The 23,582-nt window shown below is 39.6% G+C and overlaps 1 protein-coding gene across 5 annotated transcripts in view; it reads right to left on the bottom strand.

The window, feature by feature from the left end:
* Positions 1 to 23,582, bottom strand: part of PALLD (palladin, cytoskeletal associated protein) — a 419,989-nt gene that overhangs the window by 230,979 nt on the left and 165,428 nt on the right. For all 5 annotated transcript variants that reach the window (XM_059174890.1, XM_059174854.1, XM_059174865.1 and 2 more), the window contains exons 3-6: positions 15,638 to 15,816; positions 4,606 to 4,672; positions 3,017 to 3,122; positions 594 to 668 (exon numbers count right to left, since the gene is read on the bottom strand). In XM_059174890.1, the coding sequence (XP_059030873.1) occupies positions 594 to 668; positions 3,017 to 3,122; positions 4,606 to 4,672; positions 15,638 to 15,816 (427 nt within the window). The remainder of the gene's footprint in view (positions 1 to 593; positions 669 to 3,016; positions 3,123 to 4,605; positions 4,673 to 15,637; positions 15,817 to 23,582) is intronic.

Genomic DNA, 23,582 nt, shown 5'->3' with positions numbered 1-23,582 from the left:
GAACCAATTGGAATTTCAGCTAGATCTGCATTAAATTTAGAGATTAATTTGGGGCTCATGACTTCACGATTTTCTAGTCTACACACATGGAATCTCTGTTTACTTATTTGGGCCTTTTTAGACGTATTTCAATCAAGGTTTGTAATTTTCTCAAAAAAAAGATACACCACACGGAGCCATTTCTGAGTTGAGCAGTTGACTATCAAAATGGATGTCATTCACTTTGGCAAGGCAAAACACAAACTTGAAGAACAAATTGAATATTGTCTTTTTTTTTTTTTTTCTCTAAAACGTGCTGGTTCTCCTAAGCAATTTCCTACACAGCTCTTTGTCTCTTTTTTTTTCTACCCTCTTGGCTTTCCCACTCCACAGTAAGCTCTACTAGGTCACTAACCACGCCCACACCATCAGACCCTTGACCAGATGATACTCACAAAACAGTTGTTGCATAAACACCTATTCAGCGCCTAAGGTAACCATAAGAGTCTGTGGATCTGTTCATTTTAATTTTTAAAGGCTGCTGCATGAAGGCCCATGTGAAGGGACCTTAAGGACCAAAGCAAACAGAAAGAAAGAGATGTGAGATGTCAGACCTTGGTAAAAATAGGAGGAAAGTAGGCAGGAGCAGCTCCATCCTGTCGGCAGAGATACGAGGTTGGACTGTGGACCTGAAAATGCAGAGACACAGGGATCAAATTCCAAATATATAAATTGTTGAAAAGATGGGCTAAAGAAATCTTCCACTATTGGGATTGCTCCGCTTGAATGGAACGAGGGAACGCAAACAGTGCCATCTGTCATTTTGCTGCTCTACGCTCACGTACAGTACAGACCTTGTTCCTCCTTTCACAGCTGTTCCTCTTCTCTATTCAAAAGGATATTCAAGGTAAAAGTTCCTCAGTTCCCTGGGGATCCATGAGCTTGTAAATGTTCTTACCAAATGGATTTCTGTGTGTGGGACTTCCACAGGGGTCTTTTCAAAAGTTCTCACAGACATTATATTTTATTTTTAAATACAGTCTGGATTCATGGAATTAAAAGCACAAGTTACTGGCAGTGGAGGGTAAATTATCAACCATCTACCTTATGTTTAACCTGCATTCTTTCTTGATATAGGGGATTACAGGAAACAAGTTAAAAAGGAATATATTGTTCTTTCTTGATGTGCAAAAAACAAAGATGCTAAAATACTTACTGTATGGCACTCATCTCCGGGGAAATATAAAGATTCCAGAGTAGGGAATGGAAAATACGTCTCTTTCTCCAATCATTTATTTTCCAACACTTTGGATTTATGCCCTTCTATGTAAGCAATGGTTAGCTTCTTAACCCCAGATGATGGTGATCTGATATCATGGGTCCAAATATGTCACAAGTTATCATCGAGAATGTTGGCAGAGTTGCAGAGATGTGAGGATAGTAAAGGGCGTTATTCATTATCCTCGTAAGACTTCTCACTGGTTTGTGATTCAGGACTGGGTTTCACTTTTTGTTGTCTTTATATGTCCAAGGCCTATTGGAACACTTACGTAGTGTTTAGTCTGTGCCAGACACGGTTCTAAGTGTTAATGGAGATTCACTGACACACTGAATCCTCTGGTGAGATGCATGGTATTATCTTCATTTTACAGATGAAGAAACGTGGCATAGAGAGGTTACATCAAGTGGCAGAGCTGGGATTTGTACCCAGGCAATCTGGCTCCCGGGTGTTCAACTTCACATGACGTTGCTTACAGTAATAAAGCAATGGAGTTTCTCTGAGCCCCTCATCCTACCTGTACAACTGGAATGTGTGTCCTTCCATTTAGTGTCCCTGGAGAATTTAAACCATTTAAATGTACCGTTTACATTATTATGGTGCTTACGTATTTAAATATTTCATGCTCTTAGGCTTTTGTGTTACACTTTAACATATTCTGCCACATTCCCGACATGTTTCACGTTTCCCATGCATAGTTCTATAAAGTGTTTGGGAATGAAGCTAGTGATGTATTTTTTTTTTTCCCCAATGAAATGTCTAACATGTTGCTAATAAACACTCACCACTTATCAATAATTAAATATTAAACAAAAAAGATCCACTGATTTAATCAGAAATATTTTTATAAGTACTGGTTTAGGGATTTAAAGGAAACATCTATGCCATCTTTGAATTAATTATACTGGTTGGTTCTTTTCAAGTTTACAAACTCAAATATCTTTACTGTTTCCCTATTCCACATATCCAAGAGTATATGTCACATTCTACAAATACTAAAATACCTGGGTGCTCAGGAGATGGAGAGCTGGTGACGGTCACACAACAGATTTACCAGTTAGGGATTCATTTACATTTCAAGGGCAGGGGTGGGGAAGCCTTTTGTGAGTGTCCTAGTTAAATATATGCATCACAGCACAAAGGCAAAGTAACATACATCTGATTAAAACATTTCCATTCTAATTTTTTTTTTCTGTTTTTAAAAGCATTTTCTGTAGTGTTGGCAAAGTAAACTATTACTTTCCAGTAGTTTGTATTGCTGTTTTTTCTTGGATATGGTAGTCTCATAAAGGAAAAAAAAAAGGCAGGATGAAAATGCTTTGTTAAATCAAGAAATTTGTATTTTTTTTAACTGTTCATCTCTTGGAAAAACTTTTGTTGGTATGTGGGCTTTTCTTGCTTCTAATTTGTTTTAAATAAGCTAATAAATGTGGTGAAACAGAAGAGGATTTATAGGTAGAAGAAAAACCAAATAGTCATAGCTAAAAGAGATACCATTTTCTCAGGTTATGAGCTGTTAGGGACATTCCTAATGGAAATGCAAGCACTTACTAATCGGTGATATGTTTTCGATGAAAGATGTTTTTAGTAGCTTGAAAGGGACAGTTTTACCTACCATTTTCTTTCCTCTCAGTTGTGTTTCCACTTAAAAAATACTGCAGGGAGTATACCGAATTGGAATCAAAGCCGTAATCTTTAAACCAAGAAGTTTGCCAATGAGTTTGACTCACTGTGGTCTCTGGTCCAAGGCACACTTACCTGTTGAACGGGGACAGACAATGGTTGAATCACAGCTGTGGTCACTCCTGTCTTTGGAGAAGATGATCCTATTGTCAAGGAGACAGAAGTTGTTTTCTTCTGAGCTCTAGAAAATATGGAGACAAGTGTGTTCCATCGGTTTTTTTTTCTTAAAGCAGGAATTACTCTTTGAAAGATTTCCCCACAAGAGCTCAGTTTCTTTTGGTCATTCAAACCACTTCTGTTGTAAGTGCTTCAGAAATGGGAAGCCATAGCCTACAGTTAGAATAGCTGTGGTCAACATACGCATAGACTAGACCTTATAGATAGCAAAATAAACACACAGGGAAAAGAAAAATAACTATATATAGCTCAGCTAATATCAGAGAACCTAAAGTATTGAACTTGAAAATCAAGTCTCTGGAGAAGGTCCAATCTTTAGCAATAAGCAGATACTTGAAATCTTTATGGTTAGGGTTCCGTATTTAATTCAAAGTTTTAATGGTCTCTTTTAAGTCTAGCAGGTGTTCTTTGTTCTGGTTTCCAATTTTTGTTGAGAATGTCTTGGCCTTTTAGTTCTTTTCTTACTGCATAAAAGTTAGTGAGGTGTAGAGAAAGGTTGAGAAGAGTTGGTTTCTAGGCCCAATTTTGCTAAGAGGCTGGCTGTGAAATCTCAAGCGAGTCGAGTAGCTTCTCGAAACTTGAGATCCTTATCTGAAATCAGGAGTGCCAGAGCATATCATCTCATAAGGTTCCTTTAGCATTAATACTCAGGGATTATTTGATGCTGAGTAGATAAAATTGTTACGTATCTGCTAACAGATCAAAGGAATTTATTAGCATAGTCTCAATACTCAAGGAGTTTTTTTTTTTTTTTTTAAAGATTTTATTTATTTGACAGGAGAGAGAAATCACAAGTAGGCAGAGAGGGAGGCAGAGAGAGAGAGGGGAGGAAGCAGGCTCCCTGTGGAGCAGAGAGCCCGATGCAGGGCTCGATCCCAGGACCAGGGATCATGACCTGAGCCGAAGGCCGAGGCTTTAACCCACTGAGCCACCTAGGCGCCCCAATACTCAAGGAGTTTTTTTACAAAAATCCCAGTAGGTTTGATTTTATTTTTGCAAACAATTAATTATTACCATCAATTTACATAATAATTATTTTGGAAAATAATCCATTTGTCTTTGTAAGAAGAACTAAATTTTACAATTTTCCTGGTAAGATCTAACTAGCAATAGTCTTTATCCAAGTATTTCTGGGCTAATTACACACTTTGCAATTGGTGTAATTAGACTGGTCCTCATTCACATTTTGGTTATGATTTAACTAGCTTCCTCTCAATGCTGATGATGTTCTCATATATTTATAACCAGTTAGTTGTCCTTGAAACTTAAGATTGTCTATGGTTTGACTTTGGAATCTCAATGATGAAATGCGGACTTCAAAATCTAAACTCCTAAGTTAAAAATTGTGTTCCACATTCAAATGTTTGATCTTTGGCTGACATCAGCTGACCTCTTCCTTCACAGCACAAGGCACTCTGCTTCTCCCCACAATGACTCTGTCCACCTTCTTTGCTGTGCAGAGAATTGATGGGATTGTCGGCACTTACTGCGGCATGGCTCCAGGGTTTGATTTGAAAGCTAATTTTTCACTCTCAGAATCTGTTGAACTGGCACCTGAGACAATGAGAAATAATGATAAATTTAAGATTTGAGTAAGCACCTATAACTGCTTCAAAAATTAAAACTGTTCATTTTTAAATAATAACATACAAAGTCTTCTGTTCAAATAGAGAATGGTTTAGACCGTTTTTCCTTGAACTGTTTTTCTGGAAAACTACTTAGAGCAAAGATCTACTGTAAAAAGTTTTCTTGAAAGCCATATGCTTTTAATGCCAGATTTCCTATTAGTTTAATTTTTATCACTGATCCTCACAACCATATTTTAAAATGGCTTATAAACTACGAAATAAATGTGTGTGTGTCTCTCTGTGTCTATGTGTGTGTGTGTGTGTGTGTGTGTGTGCGCAAAGCATTCATGATTTTAAACTTTAACCCTTTCCTGGGAGATTACACTCTGGATTATTAATGTCTTCATTACTCATTAATTAGGAGATGCTTTCTGACTCTGTGATAAATTAGAACAAAATAGTGGCTTCACTTATGAGTTAGAAGGTCTCTGATTCTGGATTATGCTTTCCCAAATTCATTCACTTCATTACTGTTTTTGAATTAAGGGTGACCTTATCAGTTTTTTAGTCAAAATGCAAACTGTACTTATGCTTTAATACTCATGTGTTTTGTCAGAGATTTAAGTGATAGATTTAAAATAATTGTAATGATTAGAAGTATACTCTTGACATTTCTTTTATAAGATGTATTTAAAGTGAGTTACATTATTTAAAGACACTTTAATATAAAATAATATGTGCTTATAGAAAAGCAACCAAATAGCACAGAATTGTGTAACATAATACTACAGACCAGTGGGTACCTTCCTTAATGCCATCTGCATGTTAATAGTCTGATGTCTATTTGTCAGATAAATTTAATGTATTAACATATACTTATGTACATAGCTCTACAAACAGAATCACACCATATGGACTCTTTGCAATTAGTTATTGTTGCTTATAGATACATTCAGCATATGCGCATTTCCTCAATTTCTTGGATGGCTGCCTAGCGTTCCTTTCCATGACTCCATTTCTCCCGTCCTTTATTAATGTTTTAACAGTCAGGTTTAGGTAACTCTGCTGGAATGTCTGCTGTCCCTTCCTATTTACTTCTCTAAGTACCACTTAGTATAGACTTTCTTCATATAGTTCCTAGACTACCACAATAGATTCTTATCTTGTCTTCCTCTCTCTGTCAATCTTCAACCTATGTCATTTTTTACTATAGCACACCTTTCCCGTTTAAAAAAAAAAAAAAAACCCACGAAAAACAAAAACTAAGATAAGGAGTTTCAACTCAATAAATTTAAAAATCTAAAACCTGCAATTTAGTGACTTCCGTGATTTCCAGCCAGATTTTGTAGCTCTATCAGCCAGAACTTCCATAACCCCGAGCCAGAGAGTTGAACATACCACTGGTGTCCATTCACTAGGTAAGGGGAATGCAGCAGTGAAGAACTATACACATACAGCCTCCACACGCCTGCGCTCGTGGAGTTTACATTCTTTTGAAGACACAGACCACAGACTACATAAATAGAAGACATGGATAGTAGTGGGTGAAATGAGAAAGCACATCAGAGCAGGGATCTAGGGAAGGGGGGGACTGGCCTGGGATGCAGTGTTATGTGGGGTGGCAAGGAAGGCTCCATCAAGATGGGGACTTTGCATAAAGACCCCAAGGACGTGGGGGCTTTCCTTTCTTGGTCGTTTCCCATGTTTGTACATTTCGTTATATTATTCACTCTCGCAGGAAAGTCTTAGCTAGTCTTCTCTCGATATTCTTTTAAAACAAGCCAAATAGGGGCAGCTGGGCAGTGGTTAAGCGTCTGCCTTCGGCTCAGGTCATGATTCCAGGGTCCTGGGATCAAGCCCTATATCAGGCTGTGTTCAGCGGGAAGCCTGCTTCTCCCTCTCCCACTCCCCCTGCTTGTATTCTCTTGCCATGTCTCTATCAAATAAATAAAGTATTAAAAAAAAAAAAAGATAAGCCCAATAGTGTTTTCTGTGCTGTTTTCTCTGAACTCCCTGTGTTTTTGCTTATACTACTCAGGTCACTTACAACACCATATCTGCTTGAAAATTGTAAGTTCTTTGGAAAACTGAGGAAGGGTTAGAAGGGAAATACCAATTTTTGAGTACTTACTATTTTGCCTGGTAATCTGCTAGGTACTGTATAACATTTAATGATCGTAATAACTAACCTCACTGAAAGGTGAAATGTCCAATTACACATTAGAAAATTGAGGAACCAAGAGATTAAGTCATTTACATAAGGTCACCTAACTAGAAAGCAGCAGTGAGAGGAGTTTTGAACTTGCGGTCTGTGACGTCCCCCATGTGGTATGACCTTCACGTGCTGTGGATGTCTAGTCCTCCCAGGCCTCAGCTTCATGCTTCGCTAATGGCAGGCCTTCAACTGCTGGCAGGATCAGTGAATGGAACCTTGGGGACTGCAAATGCTTGTTTGGGGAAAGTGAACTGAGCAACCGCAGAAGAGCAGCATGATGGGGAGGGGGCAGCAGTGGGAGGCAAGTCAAGAAATGTGTGGGATGAAGAATAAGAGGGCCAAAGTGTTTGGACTTTATGCCCAGGCACTGAGAGTTGTAATTAGGAAAATGAACCATGCAGGATGAACTGGGGGAGTAGCAAAATAAAAGAGCAGCAGAACCAGCAAACCATCAAATATAGGCGATAGAGAAAATTTTAACCATGAGAAGAAGTATGGGACGTGAGCAGAGGAAACAGGAGTAAAAATCAGTAGCCTCGGTTACCAGAAAATCATGGGTAACTTGAGACAGCTCAGTTTTACTGGAATCACAGGAGCATTAAAGAGAAAGGGCGGGGGAACAAAAACCCCACAGAAGTTATCACAGATGCTCCCAAAGTGGCCAGAAACTGGGGAGACAAATAACTGTTTTTCATGTGATTCCAAACATAGTACATCTTAAAAATAAAATCCCCTCTAATTATCGAGTTAGAAAACCTTTCCTTTTTTCCAAAAAAAAAAAAAATCATTTTTTCCCAATTTTTAAAATATTCTTTAAAATTTTATTTTTCTTTTCAGCGTTCCAAGATTCATTGTTTATACACACACCCAGTGCTCCATGCAATATGTGCCCTCCACAATACCCACCACCAGGCTCACCTAACCCCCCACCCCCCTCCCCTCCAAAACCCTCAGTTTGTTTCTCAGAGTCCACAGTCTCTCCTGGTTCGTCTTCCCCTCCGATTTCCTCCAATTTTTTTTTTTTTTTTCCAGTTGATTTTCAGAAAAAGGTAAAGGGCCAAAAAGGTAGGTAACCCCTGGATAAGAACATGTTTGGCTAGTTTTTGCACACCTGTTCAACCCTTGTGAAATCTCAATGTCACCTTCTGTCTCAGGTGTCAGAGCAGCTCTTGCAGATGAGGGTGCAGATCAAATCTCCTTATCTGTGCCAGCAAGTTCCCCCTCAAGATGACTCTCCCCTCCCTCTCTCCTTCTGTCTCCTCCCTTTGGTCATCTGCCCGGCACCTCCTGGTCAGGAAAGGACATTCCTGTCTCTGGTTAACATTTTTGTATTTATCAAAATATCACAAACCATGAGAGACTCTAATCTCAGCAAACAAACTGAGGGCTGCTGGAGGGGCGGGGGTGGGAGAGATGGGGTGGCTGGGTGATGGACACTGTGCTATGGTGAGTGCTGTGAATTGTATAAGACTGATGAATCACAGACCTGTACCCTGAAACAAATAATAAATGTTAATAAAAAAATAAAAATTAAAAAGTTAAAAAAACAAAAAAAAAGCATCACTTTTTAGCTTTGACGGAGGCTCCAGTCTTGCAATTACTATCCATCTACTGTTTATCCAATGTTCATCTGCCTAAATGCTATTTCTATACTGTTCCCCACACACAGTGAAGGAACGAAATGCCATGAACTCTGCTCTATTCTGGAAATGCAGTACCACTGGAAATGTCACAAAAATGCACCTGCTGTCTTGCCTTTAAAAGGTGTTCCCTTTACATTTAAAATACATACCCCATTTAATACTTCCTTGTAGGAAAAAACCCAGAAAATGTTACAATCGTAAAAATTTAAAAAAAAAAATCATTTGGGATACCACAACTCTGATAACTTCAGAGCAGATCCTTCTGTATTTTATCCCTGTGTACATATATAAATGTTTTAAGATGATATTACGCCTATTGTTAAATTATTGTTTTTCTCTACTCACTCAATACATTGTAAAATGCCTTTCTGTGACATGAGACGTGTAGTTTGTAATATTCTAGTGGCTGCTTCAGATACATGTGTGTGCAACTCTACCATAATCAACCATTTAAAATGTATGTATATATTAAATATGTATTTGCGACCTTGAGGGACTTTAGTGAAAGTGGTAATGGAGTTCATCCTTTGCGCGTATGTCCCTTTTCAAAATTTCAGGAGTAAATCTACTCCGCCCCCATTCGAGTTACTCCTCCTCTCCCTCTCTTCTCTCTCAGTTGCTATAATCACCAGTGGAGCAAGAATCATTTAAGACTCAGATAAAACTAATGAAGCAATGCCAGCGATTTACAATTTTATAAATGATGAATGACTATAAGGACATTAAAGTGAGTTTTAAAGAATGTTTCACATAGGGCACCTGGATGGCTCAGCCGGTTAAGTGTCCAGCTCTTGGTTTCAGCTCAGGTCATGAACTTGGGGTTGTGGGATCAAGCCCTACATGGGGCTCCACGTTGGGCATGGAGACTGCCTAAGATTCTCTCTCTCTCTTTCTCTCTCTCTGCCCGTCCTCCTCTCCTGCTTGCTTTCTATTTCTTTAAAAAAAAAAAAAAAAAGTTAATGACATGTAGTTGTGACAGTCTAAAACAAGGTACAAAAGAGTATGCAGAGTAAAATGTACACACACAGGATAAAGACTGCAAAAATCAAAATATGAAGAGTAACTGTCACAGAGTTATCACATTACACATGGTTTTTATACCTTCCTTCTACCTGTATGTTTATTCCTATTTTTAGAACAGCAATCATAGCTCATAGTGTATGCCAGGCACTGCTCTCCATCCTTACAATAATCTAATTTTCTCCATGCAGAGACAGAGAAAATGAAGCATAGAGCCACTGAGTAACTGTTCAAGGTCAAGGAGCTAAGAACCAAGCTAGCCAAAAAATATTTAAAAAGTTATTTCAAAATAAATGAGGTAAGAAACCCCCAAAGCTGTGCTTTGACTCCTTTAGCTTCTCGGAGTGTAACTTTAAAATCCGTAAAAGAAACCACATACTCAGAGGGGCTCTCCCCTGGTGGGATTCTCTATAATATCTCTGCATGCTTCCAAATGTCCCTTAAAGGGGCACATATTTTATTTGATGATTCAAAGCACAGAGAACCTACAAATAAATGTCACACAGGGTCTGCCACCCTGAATTATGCTCAAGGATCCTGCCTCTTCCCCACATCTTTCATGCTGCCTTGCCCTCCTCTCCATCTAATGCCTACAAGGTCAGTTTTAATCCTACCTCTTCAGCCCACATTTCAGGATCACCTTGCCCTCTCGGGAGCTCCTAAAGCTGTCATAATCTGTGTAAACCATTTCTTTTTTTTTTTTTTTTAAGATTTTATTTATTTGTCAGAGAGAGAGAGGGAGAGAGAGCGAGCACAGGCAGACAGATTGGCAGGCAGAGACAGAGAGAGAAGCAGGCTCCCTGCTGAGCAAGGAGCCCCATGTGGGACTCGATTCCAGGACGCTGGGATCATGACCAGAGCCGAAGGCAGCTGCTTAACCAACTGAGCCACCCAGGTGTCCCATGTGTAAACCATTTCATAATCAGGAGAAGGTGGCAGTGATGGAAGCTTGAGATGTCTGTATTTATTTCACATGCTTACATTTACCTTTTCTATCATGAATTTAAGATTATTCGCCACCTAGTCCTGGAGGGTAACCCCCTCTCCATCTAGCACACATGTGGGTCAGATTCCATTCCCTTTCTCCTTTTCCAAGACCTTGGTCTCATTCTTTTTTTTTTTTTTAAAGATTTATTTATTTATTTGACAGTCAGAGATCACAAGTAGGCAGAGAGGCAGAGAGAGAGAGAGAGGAGGAAGCAGGCTCCCTGCTGAGCAGAGAGCCCAATGTGGGGCTTGATCCCAGGACCCTGGAATCATGACCTGAGCAGAAAGCAGAGGCTTTAACCCACTGAGCCACTCAGGCGCCCCCTTGGTCTCATTCTTACTCTCCTCCCTTCTGCATGGTCCAGGAGGATTATCTGCATTAGCACAGAAACATACTCTAGTAATTCAGGTATAAAAACAAATAAGCAAATAAAGTGCAAAAAAACATCTTCCTTGACCTCACACTCCTTCCTAGATACCCCATATCTCTGCTGGTGGTTGAACAAAACTTTCCTGTCACGATTATTTGTTGCTTTTCCTCCCATATTTTGCAAACGTTTCTCGACTCATTCCATGTGATTGTTGGTGCTCTCCAAATTTCCCAAACCCTTCTTGTTAAAATCACGGGCAACATCCACAGCTGCGGACCCCAGTGGTTTCCACTTTGTCCTCCTTTGACTGGATTCTGAGGCAGCAGTGGACAGAGCATCCTTCCTCAAACACTGTCTTCTGCCCCTTCTTCTGCCACTCTGACTGGTTCTCCCCCATCCCGGGGGCTCCTTCGTATTCTCCTCTGCTGGCGTCTCCTCCTCTTGGGGATTCAACATGGTGGGAAGGATCATCCCTGGCTCTGACTTGGTCCCCCTTATTCTCTCCCATCACATCTTTCTCCCTCATGAGTCTGACCAGTAACATGCCCAGCCCCATAACTTTCATTACCACCCACATCCTGATGCTCCCTAAAATATCTTTCTCATCCTGCGTGCTAGGCTATATTCTTATGTCTACGTACTGACTTCTCTAAATAGGGATTCCAAACCTGGCATGTTCAAAACAAAACTCTTACTTTCCTCTGCCCCTAAACCTGTTCCTCGCCAGTCCTCCATGTTTCAGAGATTAGTAACACAGTCCGTACAAATGGTAAAGCCGAAGTCCACCGAGTTGTCCCTGATCCCCTTCACACACATCTAGTCCACCGCATGACTTCTGGGGTCTACTCTGAACTCGTAACTCGTCGGACTCTCCCCTTCCGTTTAGGACAGTACTCCTGACGTCCCATTGCTTCTCCTCCATACTGCTGCAGAAGGCTTCTAGCTGGTGTCCGATGATACACCAGAGCAACAGTTGAAAAATACAGGTCAGATAATGTGACATTTCCCATCATTAGGGATTTTATTTAGCATAAAGGCCAAATTGCTAACAGTAATCACAGGGGTCTAGGTCACACGTGTGCTGACCATGGCTCAACCCTCCAAGCCATCCCCTCCCCAGACTTCCTTCTGCTCCTTGAACACACAAGTTCCCCAATGCCGCCATCATCATGAGTTCATGTGCATTTAGCTCTGCGGTTAAGAGGGCAGACTCCAGAGTCAGACTACCTGGCTTCCAATCCTTGAATCCTAGGTGTGTGTGAGGGAGGTCATGGACATCCTCAGCCTCTCTGAGTTTCCGCTTCCTCAACCAGAAAACGGAGGTGATTTTTGTCAGGGTGAAATAGGATAATCCATGTGAGGATGAAGAACAGCCCTTGGCTCCTAGTTAAGGCTAAATAAGCGCTGGCTGCTGTTCCGAAGATACAGTTGATTTAGTATCCTTCTAAAACTTGATGCATAACACAGTGAAATCTAGTTTTCAACCAGCAGGTTACATTTTTAGCTAAGGTTTTATTGAGATTTGGAAGTTTTGTAAAAAAAAAAAAAAAACCTTCCTACCCTTGATAGACCCCACAGTCGACTGCCTGCTCACACAGTAACAGCAACATGGTTAGGATCCAACTCCCTAGAGATTTGTGCAAGTCTAATTCAGGGCTGGAATGAGTAAGTATAAAAATTTCCTGGGGCACCTAAGTGGCTTGCTCAACTAAGCGCCAAACTCCTGATTTCAGCCAAGTCATGGTCTCAGCCTTGTGAGATCCAGCCCAATGTCAGGCTCTGCACTGAGCACAGATTCTCTTTCTCCCTCTGCCTCTGCCACAACCCCCCAAACCCCGCATGCACATACTCTCTAAAAATATAACAACAGAAGTAAAAATAAAAATTTCTTACATGTAATTATTCTTTGGGTTAAAAAATACACTAAAATTTGTGGGGTTGTTTTTTAAATTGCGATCTATACTTTGTAGACTAAGGAGTCAGTTTTCTAAAGCAACTTACTTCAGGCTTAGAAGACTGACTCTTTTCTTTCTTTTCTTTTTTTTAAAGCTTATTTATTTATTTGAGAGAGAGAGAGGCAGCAGAGTGAGCAAGAACATGAGCGCCTGGCGAGGAGAGGCATTATGGGGAGGGAGAAGCAGGCTCCCCGCTGAACAGGGAGCCCAAAGTCAGGCTCAGTCCCAGGACCCTGAGCAGAAGGCAGACAACTTAACCAACTGAGCCTTCCAGGCACCCCAGGAAATTGACTCTTAATGGCTCTCTATTCTTGTTCTGCCCAGTTCCCTCATCCTCCCTTCATACACAATCTATCTAAACTCACAGACACCCCATTGCTAGTTGGCTACCTAAGTAAGTCCAGTGTTGTCATGTGGAAAACGGTACACTGAGAAATATCCATTATCTTTGTTGAAGCTCTGGCATGAAATGTGTATGTTATAAAGAACCAGTGATTAAAAATATATGTTTACTGATCTATTTATTTTAGGGTGGGAGGGAGCACGAACTAGGGGAGAGGGAGAGAGAGAATCCCTAAGCAGACTCACCACTGAGCGCTGAGCCCAACATGGGGCTGGATCCCAGAACCCCAAGATCACAACCTGAACTTAAATCAAGAGTTGAGCACTTCAGCGACTGAGCCACCCATGCACACCAGGAACCAGTAATTAGTTTTTGCCGGCTGATAACTCATCTGGAGGATTTCAAAGGCAGGACAGGACTGAGAGTTCAGGAACTTCTATACAGAAGAAGCAAACTCACTGAAATAATTAAAGACCGAGGTCTGAATGTTGCAGCTTTACCAGAGTTAGATACTGAAACTGGTTTCAAGAGGTAGAAAAATATTTTCTTTTATTATGTGAAAAGTAGGTGTATCTCATATATATATTTCAGTTAACCTTGTAAATTAATTTGTATCTTGTAACACTTTATATATTTCTATTATGTCACCTATAACATCCCTTGTATTCTGGTTGTTGTCGTTGTTGTTGTTGTTTTCTATGTGTCCATCTCTGCTGTTAGACTGGGAACTCCTAGATACCAGGGAATGGCTCTTAATCAGATTTGTGCCTGCATTTTCTGGCACATAGTAGGGCCTTAATAAACACAGGCTGAACTTATTTGGTAGCTATTAAATTGAATGTGATTTCACATAACCTCTGTAGTATAAAAGCAATGCACACTAAAACTCACCACATTTCCAGCAACGCTGAAAGCAAATAAAGCATTTAATTTTAAGAGGCTCTATCTGAACTTGGATTTCGGAGACCTATCTGATCATCATTAGCAAACAGTTTTCTTATGCAAGTTTAAGTTCTTTCATTGTAAGTTCTTTCATCTTAAGTCCTTTCATTGTATTCTAAAATGCTTTAAGATGTTTGCCACCCAGCCTCCCAACCCATGACTAATACTGCTAACTTACTAAATTTTAAGTCTTTTTGGTCATTCGTTTAGCACTCTAAAATGTATGACACAGTAGTTAAGAATATGGGTCTTGGAGCAAGACTGCCTGGGTTCAAATCCCTGGGGTGACTCTGAAAGAGCTGCTTTAACCTCTGGGCCTCAGTTAACCCACATATAGAAGGAGATGCTATTAACACCTCACAGCCATTCGGGGAAGTTTAAATCATTATGCATAAGTATGCATACACTTATAAGTGCCATGTAAGTATTTCTTATTGTTCTATATAAAATATTTGCTTTCATTAACAGGACAAGGTCCCTTGAGGAGCTCACGGAGGTTTACATTCAAAGACAACTTAGAGGATCCTTTTATTAAAAGTAAAGGTACATACTTTCAGTCAGTGATAGTAATTCCTCTGAAATTACGTTTTTTGTCAATTTTTAAAGAGCTATGAATTATAATTCATACCTTGCTTTCTTCTACGTTAAATAATAAAGAAATTTGTCAGAACTAAATGGTTAAAAAAACATAAAAAGATGAAGAGTAAGGTAGGATCTGAATCTTTTTTTGTATTTTAACTACTATTTTGAAAAGCAACCAATTAATAGATTATTCACCAATTTATGGATTTAGAAACAGTATGTGCACTGTGGTGCTTAAGGCATTTCCAACTCAAATTATTGGTATTGATCAAAATGCAATAATAACTTAAAACTCGATATTTTCATATCAAGTTTCCTACTAATTTCCCACAGGCTGAGTCTTGTCAAGAACAAAAGAAATATTCCACTCTCTATCTAACCCTTTTCAATACAACACTGATTCTTGAGGTTTTTTCCACCTAGTGATTCCAAGTTCATAGTACATTTAGAAGGAAAAACACAATCTTAATAAAGAGGAAAAATTCTAGAATACAAATGAGAACATTAACAAATATTCAATCATTTAGCACTTCCATGAATGATTTCCTAAATCATTTATAATTAGACTCTCTCTGGCTGATAGACATCGTATTTCAATATGTTCCTCTTTCTTTCGTCACTAAAGAAACCAAAATAAGAGACTTTATATTTTCAATAAATTCAAGTTCATAGTTCATGTAGCTGAAATGTTTTCAATTAAAAGGAACGAATATTTGACATTAGACATAGTTGAAGTATGCCCAAGTGTCAGAACTGTTCGATTCATATAAAATTTTCAGGAGAAAAGAGGTTGGAGTCATTATGTTGCTTGTTTTGGAAGAGCACATTCCCAGTGAAGCCTGACTCAAGCTCTCAGGTCCCATCTACCCCTTTAAATCACGCACCCCCCTTACCTTCAATGAACACCTCCGCAGATGTGCTGTCTGAGCCGCTGGGGTTTGTAGCCAGGCAGGTATAGCGACCTGTGTCGTCCTCGAAGGCCTCCGCTATGATCAGGGTGTGGAGGTCCCCACCCTCACTGCGGATCTGAATATCAGGAGTGTTGTGTAGCTCCTTCCCCTCACAGAACCATCTGCAGGCCAAATGGAGGTCAAAGGACAGGAGAGAAAGAAAGGAAATGGTGATGTTTAAAATAATAAAGCAGAAGCAAGAGGCTAATGCCCTGTAATAAGATGCTCATTTCGTTAAAAAAAAAAAAAAAAAAAAAGATCTGTGTCAATGTTACTGAAGGAAATGCTACATTTTAGACCGTGAAATTAATGACTAGACAATTCCCCCAGGTTTTCTTTGTAAAGCATCTCGTACACTTTATCAACCTTGAAATAAGGGATATCGTGAAATGTGGAAAAACCATTTTAGTTACAAAACAAAAGGAACAGAAATTCAAAGTGTCTTATAAAATGTTTTATCGCAGATGCCCCTTACAACTTGATCATTTGGACCTTAAGAAAAATGGGAAATATAAACATTATGCTCAAAATACCTCATGTATCAAGGGGAACGAGTCATTATATTAAAAAATCATAGGCAGCAATATTTTTGTTGACCCTGAGACTTTTGATCAGCTGAGCAGTAACAGATGTAATGATTTCCACATTTCTGATATTTACAAAACTTCGTAGCAGCTCGCCTGGCCTCCGCGAGGTAGGGAGACGGAGGCTGCGCTATAATTCATTCTTGCTGGTCAGCACTTTTCCTTTCCCAAACAACCAGGACGGCGGTGTAGGAGGCTGCCAGCTGCCAGACGGTTTTAGCGCGCGCTTTCTCTCACGCTTTCCTTATTCCCCGAGCGCCTCAGACTCTCAACAGGATTTTCACAAAAAAACATAAAGCTGCCCTAAACCCCCCCCACCGAATGTGATTTATTTTTAAAGAAATATGTAGGAATGTGCCACTTAAAACTAAAGCACTGAGGTCTCTGGGACGGTATTGTCCATTTACCTCTTAATCGGCACTCGGATTTCCTGAGTCTCCTATTCTATAAAATTCTCTGGACTTTGCATCCTTTTGTAAAAATATGGCATCAGAGGCTAACTTTTTTCTGTACTTATATAGCAGAGTTTAAATATATACCCATATTTAACCTGAAAATAAAACCAGTCGGCTAACACTCCGAGTATTAACTTGAGAAATTGTATTAAAAATTAAATATGGGTTACTCATCAAAGAACAGGTAAGACTTTGAGAATTAAAAGATAATTACTACCACCACCTGGTCAACAGAGCAGCCTCTGCAACACAGCACATATTACTTCTGAGATGGAAGAACAGGGCAGTATTTCTTAACTCTGGGGCATTTTGTAATTTCCTTTGTCTTTTTTAAGATTTTATTTATTTGAGAGAGAGTTAGGGAGAGCGAGAGAGTGAGAGAGTGAGAGAGGGAAAGAGCAAGAGAGAGGAAAAGGAGCAGGGGGGAGGAGCAGAGGGAAAAGAAGAAACCAACTCCCCACTGAGCAGGGCTCCATCCCAGGACCCTGGGATCATGACCTGAGCTGAAGACAGATGCTTAACTGACTGAGTCACCCAGGCGCCCTTTTAATCACTTTTTTTTTCATTCACCTTCATAAAGTTGCACAGAACATTCCAGCCGAGAATCATCTTCCAGTTCCTTCTCTACTGTTCTCTTTCCATAGTCATAGACCAGATCTTCACCCACGAGAACTGACTGTGGATTAAGTTAATGGATGTTGCCGTCACTGGTGAACTATAGATTCCTTCTTGATTCTGTATCAGATTAAAGCTCTTCCCTACATACATCAGTCTCTAAACTTCAGATCTGTCATTGAAGCCATTTTTATACCTGGCCCTGATTCTATTTATCATTTTCCTATACAAATCCTCTATTTCTCTTAAATATTTGCATGGATTTATTATTTCCAACATAGTCCTGATGTAGCCCTTGCTGACCATCATTTGCCTATCCTTTCTCTTCCTTGGAATTCTCTCCTACCCTCTTCATTAAAGCCACTTAGGAACCGCTCTTCCTTAGAGCCAAGCCAAAAGCTCCTTCAACAGATTAAATCCAACTGAACATATGCTTGCTGGGCACCTTCAATGTAGAAAGTATGATTACATATTACAGGTAATAGAATAAAGCCTGGTGAACTGGGCAACTATTTGAGGATGGTCTTTATCTTCCATGGAAAAGATACAAAGTAACATTTGGTGGGAAAACAAAGCATGACAATACAAGAAAGGTTTCAAAGAGGGCAAGAGTAATTGCTTTGCTTAGATGTGCTTCATAAGGAAACCACTGCCAGCCACCCAAGGGAGTATGGTGTCCTGTCCTCTAACTCCCAGGCCAGCAAACCTACAGCCTATAGCCTATAGCCCCATCACCTGTTTTCATATGGCCCGTGAGCCAAGCAAGAAAGATGTTCATATATTTTTTTGGCAAAAAAATCAAAAAAGGGAAGAATTTGTGACATATGAAAGTTACATAAAGTTCAAATTTCAGAGTCTATCAAGGTTTTTTTTGGAACCCTGCCATGCTCATTCTTGACATATTGTTTCTGGCTCCTTTTGCATTATAGTGACAGAAGTGAGCAGCTGCGTCACAGTATAGGGCCCACAAATCCTAAAATATTTTCTATATGGACTCCAGAGAAAAAGTTTGCCAACCCCTGCTCTCACTTCTTGCTCTTCAAAGTGGGATCCTTGGTCTAGCGGCATCAGCATCACTGGTGAGTTTACCAGAAATGCAGATTTTTTTTTAAATTTTTAATTTTTTAAATTTCTTTTCAGTGTTTCAGTGTACCAGAAGTCATTGTTTATGCACCACACCCAGTGCTCCATGCAATACGTGCCCTCCATAATACCCACCACCAGGCTCACCCAACTTCCCACCCTCTGCCCCCTCAAAGCCGTCAGATTGTTTTGCAGACTCTTGATCCTCATCCCAAATCTGCTCGATCAGTTCAGATCCTCCAGGAGACTCACAGGCACACAAAGGGTAAGCAGTTTGGCTGGGTCTGTGAGGCGTGGACCATACCATCCCATGTCACCGAGGCCTGGCTCTCCCTCCAAGTTACTCACTTCTTTAGTATAGCAACCAGATCTTACATATCTTGTACCTCTGGTCCCTTGCACCTAACTGCATGTAAAATTATGTTCTGTTTCTCTTACCTCTGTCCTGAACAAACTTTAACATCTTTCATTTGACCGCTTTGTGACAGCTTCTGTATTATTTCTTCACACCATTATTTGAGGCCTATTTTATTTATGCCTTATTTTCCCACCTAGGAAATGGACTTCCTAATTGCAGAAAAAAACTTCTAAACTTTTTTTTTTAATTGAACCCCAGTGTATTGTATATTCCATGCTTTAAAAATGTGATCTGCAGGGTGCCTGGGTGGCTCAGTGGGTTAAGCCTCTCTGCCTTAGGCTCAGGTCATGATCAGGTCCTGGGATCGGGCTCTCTGCTCAGCAGGGAGCCTGCTTCCCTCTCTCTCTCTGCCTACTTGTGATCTCCATCAAATAAATAAATAAAATCTTAAAAAAAATTAAAATGTAATCTGCTCCTTGTTACTTCAGAATCTGCTTCCCATGAAAAACCAAATAGTGAAGGATCTGTGGACAAATAGATTTGGAAGATGCTATAGGTCTTACTTCTTGATGTTTGCAATTCACATTTTCTTATTAAAGGCCCTGAAAGTCCTGCAGAGAAGAAATTAAACACTGTCTAATCTAGTATTTACTCAACTTATTTGGCCATGAGATTCTAATTGAGCATTTTGTTCAGTCATGTGAAAGCTGAAGAATTCTTTTCTAGCAGACTTTTCCCACAGAATCTGCAGTTTTCTAAAAATGAATTAAGACCAAATATAATCTAAGCAAAGATGGTACATGAAAGGTTGAAGAAACTAATCAGTAAGTGCAATAAAATACTTGAAATAGACTTTTAAGATGTCAGAAAGACTAAGGCAACAACTGCATTTTCTGAGACAGCCTAACACCTATTTTATCTTCTGATGTGGGTCATCCAGTCTACCACAACTGCACATGGTGGAACAGGTTGGTGTTTACAGACCATGAGACTGATGTGGTTTTTGCTTTCTAAGCACTCATGCTATTTGTTCTCCAGTTCCATGAATAATATTTTAAAAGCCTCTCAGATTGTAACATACAGAAAACATAGTACAGAGAAAGAATAAAATTTGTCCATATTCAGCAATGCATCAAACAATTACTATGAGTCATTTCTATTGCACTGACACTCTTAGGAAAAGTCAGATTGTTCCTGATAGAAGTACCTGTCAAGTGACCAGTTCTATGTCGTTAAAATGTTGTAAGACAGGGTGTGACTCAAGACGGGAAAAAACTGCAAATATTTAGATGGCAGAATCCCTGTAGCAACCAAAAGGGCAGCATGGCTCCTGGCCAATATTTAGATAAGTGTGCATTTAATTTATGATTGGAACCATTTGCACGTTGGCTGAGCAACGAGGCTCAAATGCAAGTGACTTCAGGAAAGTTGGCTAGCCTTCTTGGTTCAGGTCCCTCACATATATGAAGACACGAGACTCTACAGCCATCAAAATTGCATGATTCTAAGGTTCTTGGTGAAATGGAAGGGTTTTATATTCAGGACTGCACTTAAAGCATTTCTAGAAATGATACAGAAACTTCTTTGATGAAATATCCAAGTAATTAATGACCTCTCTTCTATGAAATATACTAAATATGATAGAGCTTCTAAGATTATAAGGACGCCATGTTGGGTCCCTAAGTATATCAATGGACTTAGTCCCTTGTCTTTATCACTACGCAATGCTACTTCACTTTTCACCTTGTATTGAAATCCGTTCTTCATCAGCCTATCATGTAACTTTTTCCAGGGTAGAGACGTAGTGGTTTTGACTTAATTCACTAACTTAATAAGTGTGCTATATGTTCCAGCACAATGTTCAGTACATAGAATATATTAACCATGCCTTTTTATCTTCTGTATTTCTGAGGCTTTAGACATCTGAGCCTTGCTGATCCCAGAAAGTCTGCCTCTCCCAGGGCTAGGCAGTTCTTGGATATAGTAAATAGCTCCTCTAGGCTTACCTTTCAAATGAAAGCTGGACTCTGGAGCCACATTCCCACTACCTCTTGTATTGGGCTCTCCACTCAGGGCCACTCCTGTCCTGCTCTAATCACCCCAGAACCAGAGGCAAAACACCAGGGGACAGCAGCCCCTAGCCTGCAGAGTTTGCTACAACTATTCAAACCAGCGGATCTTAAATGTGCTTACCCTGCTTCACCCATTCCTTCCTACGGAAACTATTACAAAGCTCTTGCCCATGCCCACTCCTCCCACCTCCCCCACCCTTTGCAGGAGGCACCTGGAGGTCCCCCTTGGGGTCCCACATGGCATAGCATGCTCTTTACACTTGGAACTGTGAGTAACAAACTACTTTTCAATGGCAGTCCAGTCGTGATCTGTTGGCCTCACCATACCTGAATAATAATAAAACCTACATTTTAAAGCACTGAACTAACCAAGAAGAATTAGCTTACAAATGAAGAAGAAAGGATTGAACAGATAGTTGAAATAGTACCTATTACAGTTTTTGCCTTGAGGCATATACAGAGAGAAGTGTATCTACTCTCCTACTCATACTGAAGTGCATTTTTTTTTAAAAGATTTTACTCATTTTATTTGACAGAGATTACAAGTAGGCAGAGAGAGAGGAGGAAGCAGGCTCCCTGCTGAGCAGAAAGCCCGATGGGGGGAGGGGGTCGATCCCAGCACCCTGGGATCATGACCTGAGTCGAAGGCAGAGGCTTTAACCCACTGAGCCACCCAGGTGCCCCTGAAGTGCATTTAAAAAGCATAAAATTAAACTCAAAATAATCTAGTTCAAAAGACGAAATCAGCTTTGTCCATTCTTTCTTGTCTAACCTAAGATTTAAAGTCTAATCGGAGATTTAAAGTTTAATGCAGCAAAGTAGATGGATGAGATGTACTCAGGGCGTGTTTGTTTTGCTAGATTTCTTTAAGGTCATATTTCCAACAGTTTCCTGGAAAGGATTCAAAACTTTCGGTACTCTTCAAAGAAAAGGTAAACCTCAGGTTTGTTGATTACATTTTGATCTGAAGTTTTTCCTGTATTAAATTCTGGTTGATAAAGATATCACACACACACACACACACACACACACACACACACACACACAGAGGAATATTACCTAGCCATCAAAAAAGAGAAATCTTGCCATTTGCAACAATGTGGATGGAATTAGCGTTTTACGCTAAGTGAAATAAGTCAGAGAAAGACAAATACCGTTATGATCTTACTCATGTGGAATTTAAGAAAGAAGCATAAACATACGGGAAGAGGGAAAAGAAAAAAAGGAGAGTGGGAAACAAGCCAGAAGGGATGCTTAACAATAGGAACAAAATGAGGGTTGGTGGAGGAGAGATGGTTGGCAGATGTTCTAGATGGGTGATGGGTATTCAGAGGCACTTGTTGTCATGAGCACTGGGTATCGTCTGTAAGTGACACATCACTGAATTCTATTCCTGAAACGAATATTGCACTGGTAACTAAAAATTTCAATTAAATAAATAAATAATAAATGCTGGTTGCCAGCGCTGCTTAGGAAAAGCAATACTGGTGCGAGAAGCTACAATGTTAGGTCTATAAAGATAGGACAAAACACAGGTTTGGCTAAATGCATGGAAACAGGTAACGACATTGTCCCCTTTGCATATCTTGTGACAGACATCACTAGCTGATCTGAATAGTCTTTGCTAATGAAACCAGATATCTCAGAATTCTCAGCATGGCTGTTTGGGCAGGGTACAAAGCAAATGAAGTTGAAGTCTAATGAAATAAATTTGCCATGCTCAATGTGGTCTCTTCTTGGAAGATACGTTCTCCCTTTCCTCCAGATCCTATTTCTAGCTATTTCTAGTATAGGACTGGGGAGAGAATTTGGTTGAGAGAGAGCATATGGAGAAGTACATGATATAGCTGAGAAAGGCTACATAGGTAAGATTCCACTCGAGGACATCCCTGAACTTTTTAAATTCCATTTATTATACGTAGAAGCCATCGATCTAGTGGGTAAAACACCAGCCAGTGTATTGGAAAGTCAAAATCCAATTAACTAAATTCCCATTTTGTACTTCTAATGAACTTCCACTTCAAGGAGACCTTGACCATAATTCATTTTAACAATAAAAATGGTTAAAATATATAACTACAATCTCATAGTTAGGAAGAGGACATAGTATTTGGGAACTATGATAACCATAAGGACTTACATAAATTTAAATCAAGAGAGTGAATATATATATTCAATGCCTATTATATGCCTTGTACTTTGCAGATATGGCATTATTTCCCAAAAACCTTATGAAATAGTTTTCATTTTACCTTTAGATATAGGCTGTTCTCATTTATGTATAAATTTAAAAAAAAAAGCGTGAACAATTAAATCCAGATAATTTTCACAATTTCATTTCCTTTAATACATTTAGCTTCATCTTCCATCAAATGTTTTATTATGGGTATAAACAGATTTTAATAAGGTTTACTGATTTTTCCTCTCTAATCTGGTGGAGCTGGTAAGCAACTATGAGATTTCCATGCAACGGGGAGCTGAGACTCAAACACTGAAAAATTACTGTAGCAAATCCTCCTCATTCAAAAGAACTTAAGAGTTGCTCATATAGGAGCAAGCCAGTTGAGACTGGTTGTCAGATTACAAGGTCATAAACAGGGCATGAAAATAATCTTGTATTAATTATAAATAAAATGTAAAAGGGTTAGGAGATACAGTCATATTCATCAATCAATCACTTAATTCATTCTTCAAGGTGCTTATTGCACTTTGACTTGAATT

This window comes from Mustela lutreola, chromosome 1 (assembly GCF_030435805.1).
Source record: "Mustela lutreola isolate mMusLut2 chromosome 1, mMusLut2.pri, whole genome shotgun sequence".
Lineage (NCBI taxonomy): Eukaryota > Metazoa > Chordata > Mammalia > Carnivora > Mustelidae > Mustela > Mustela lutreola.
The sequence above is the reverse complement of the archived record's forward strand: the minus strand, read 5'-3'. Positions and strand labels throughout refer to the sequence as shown.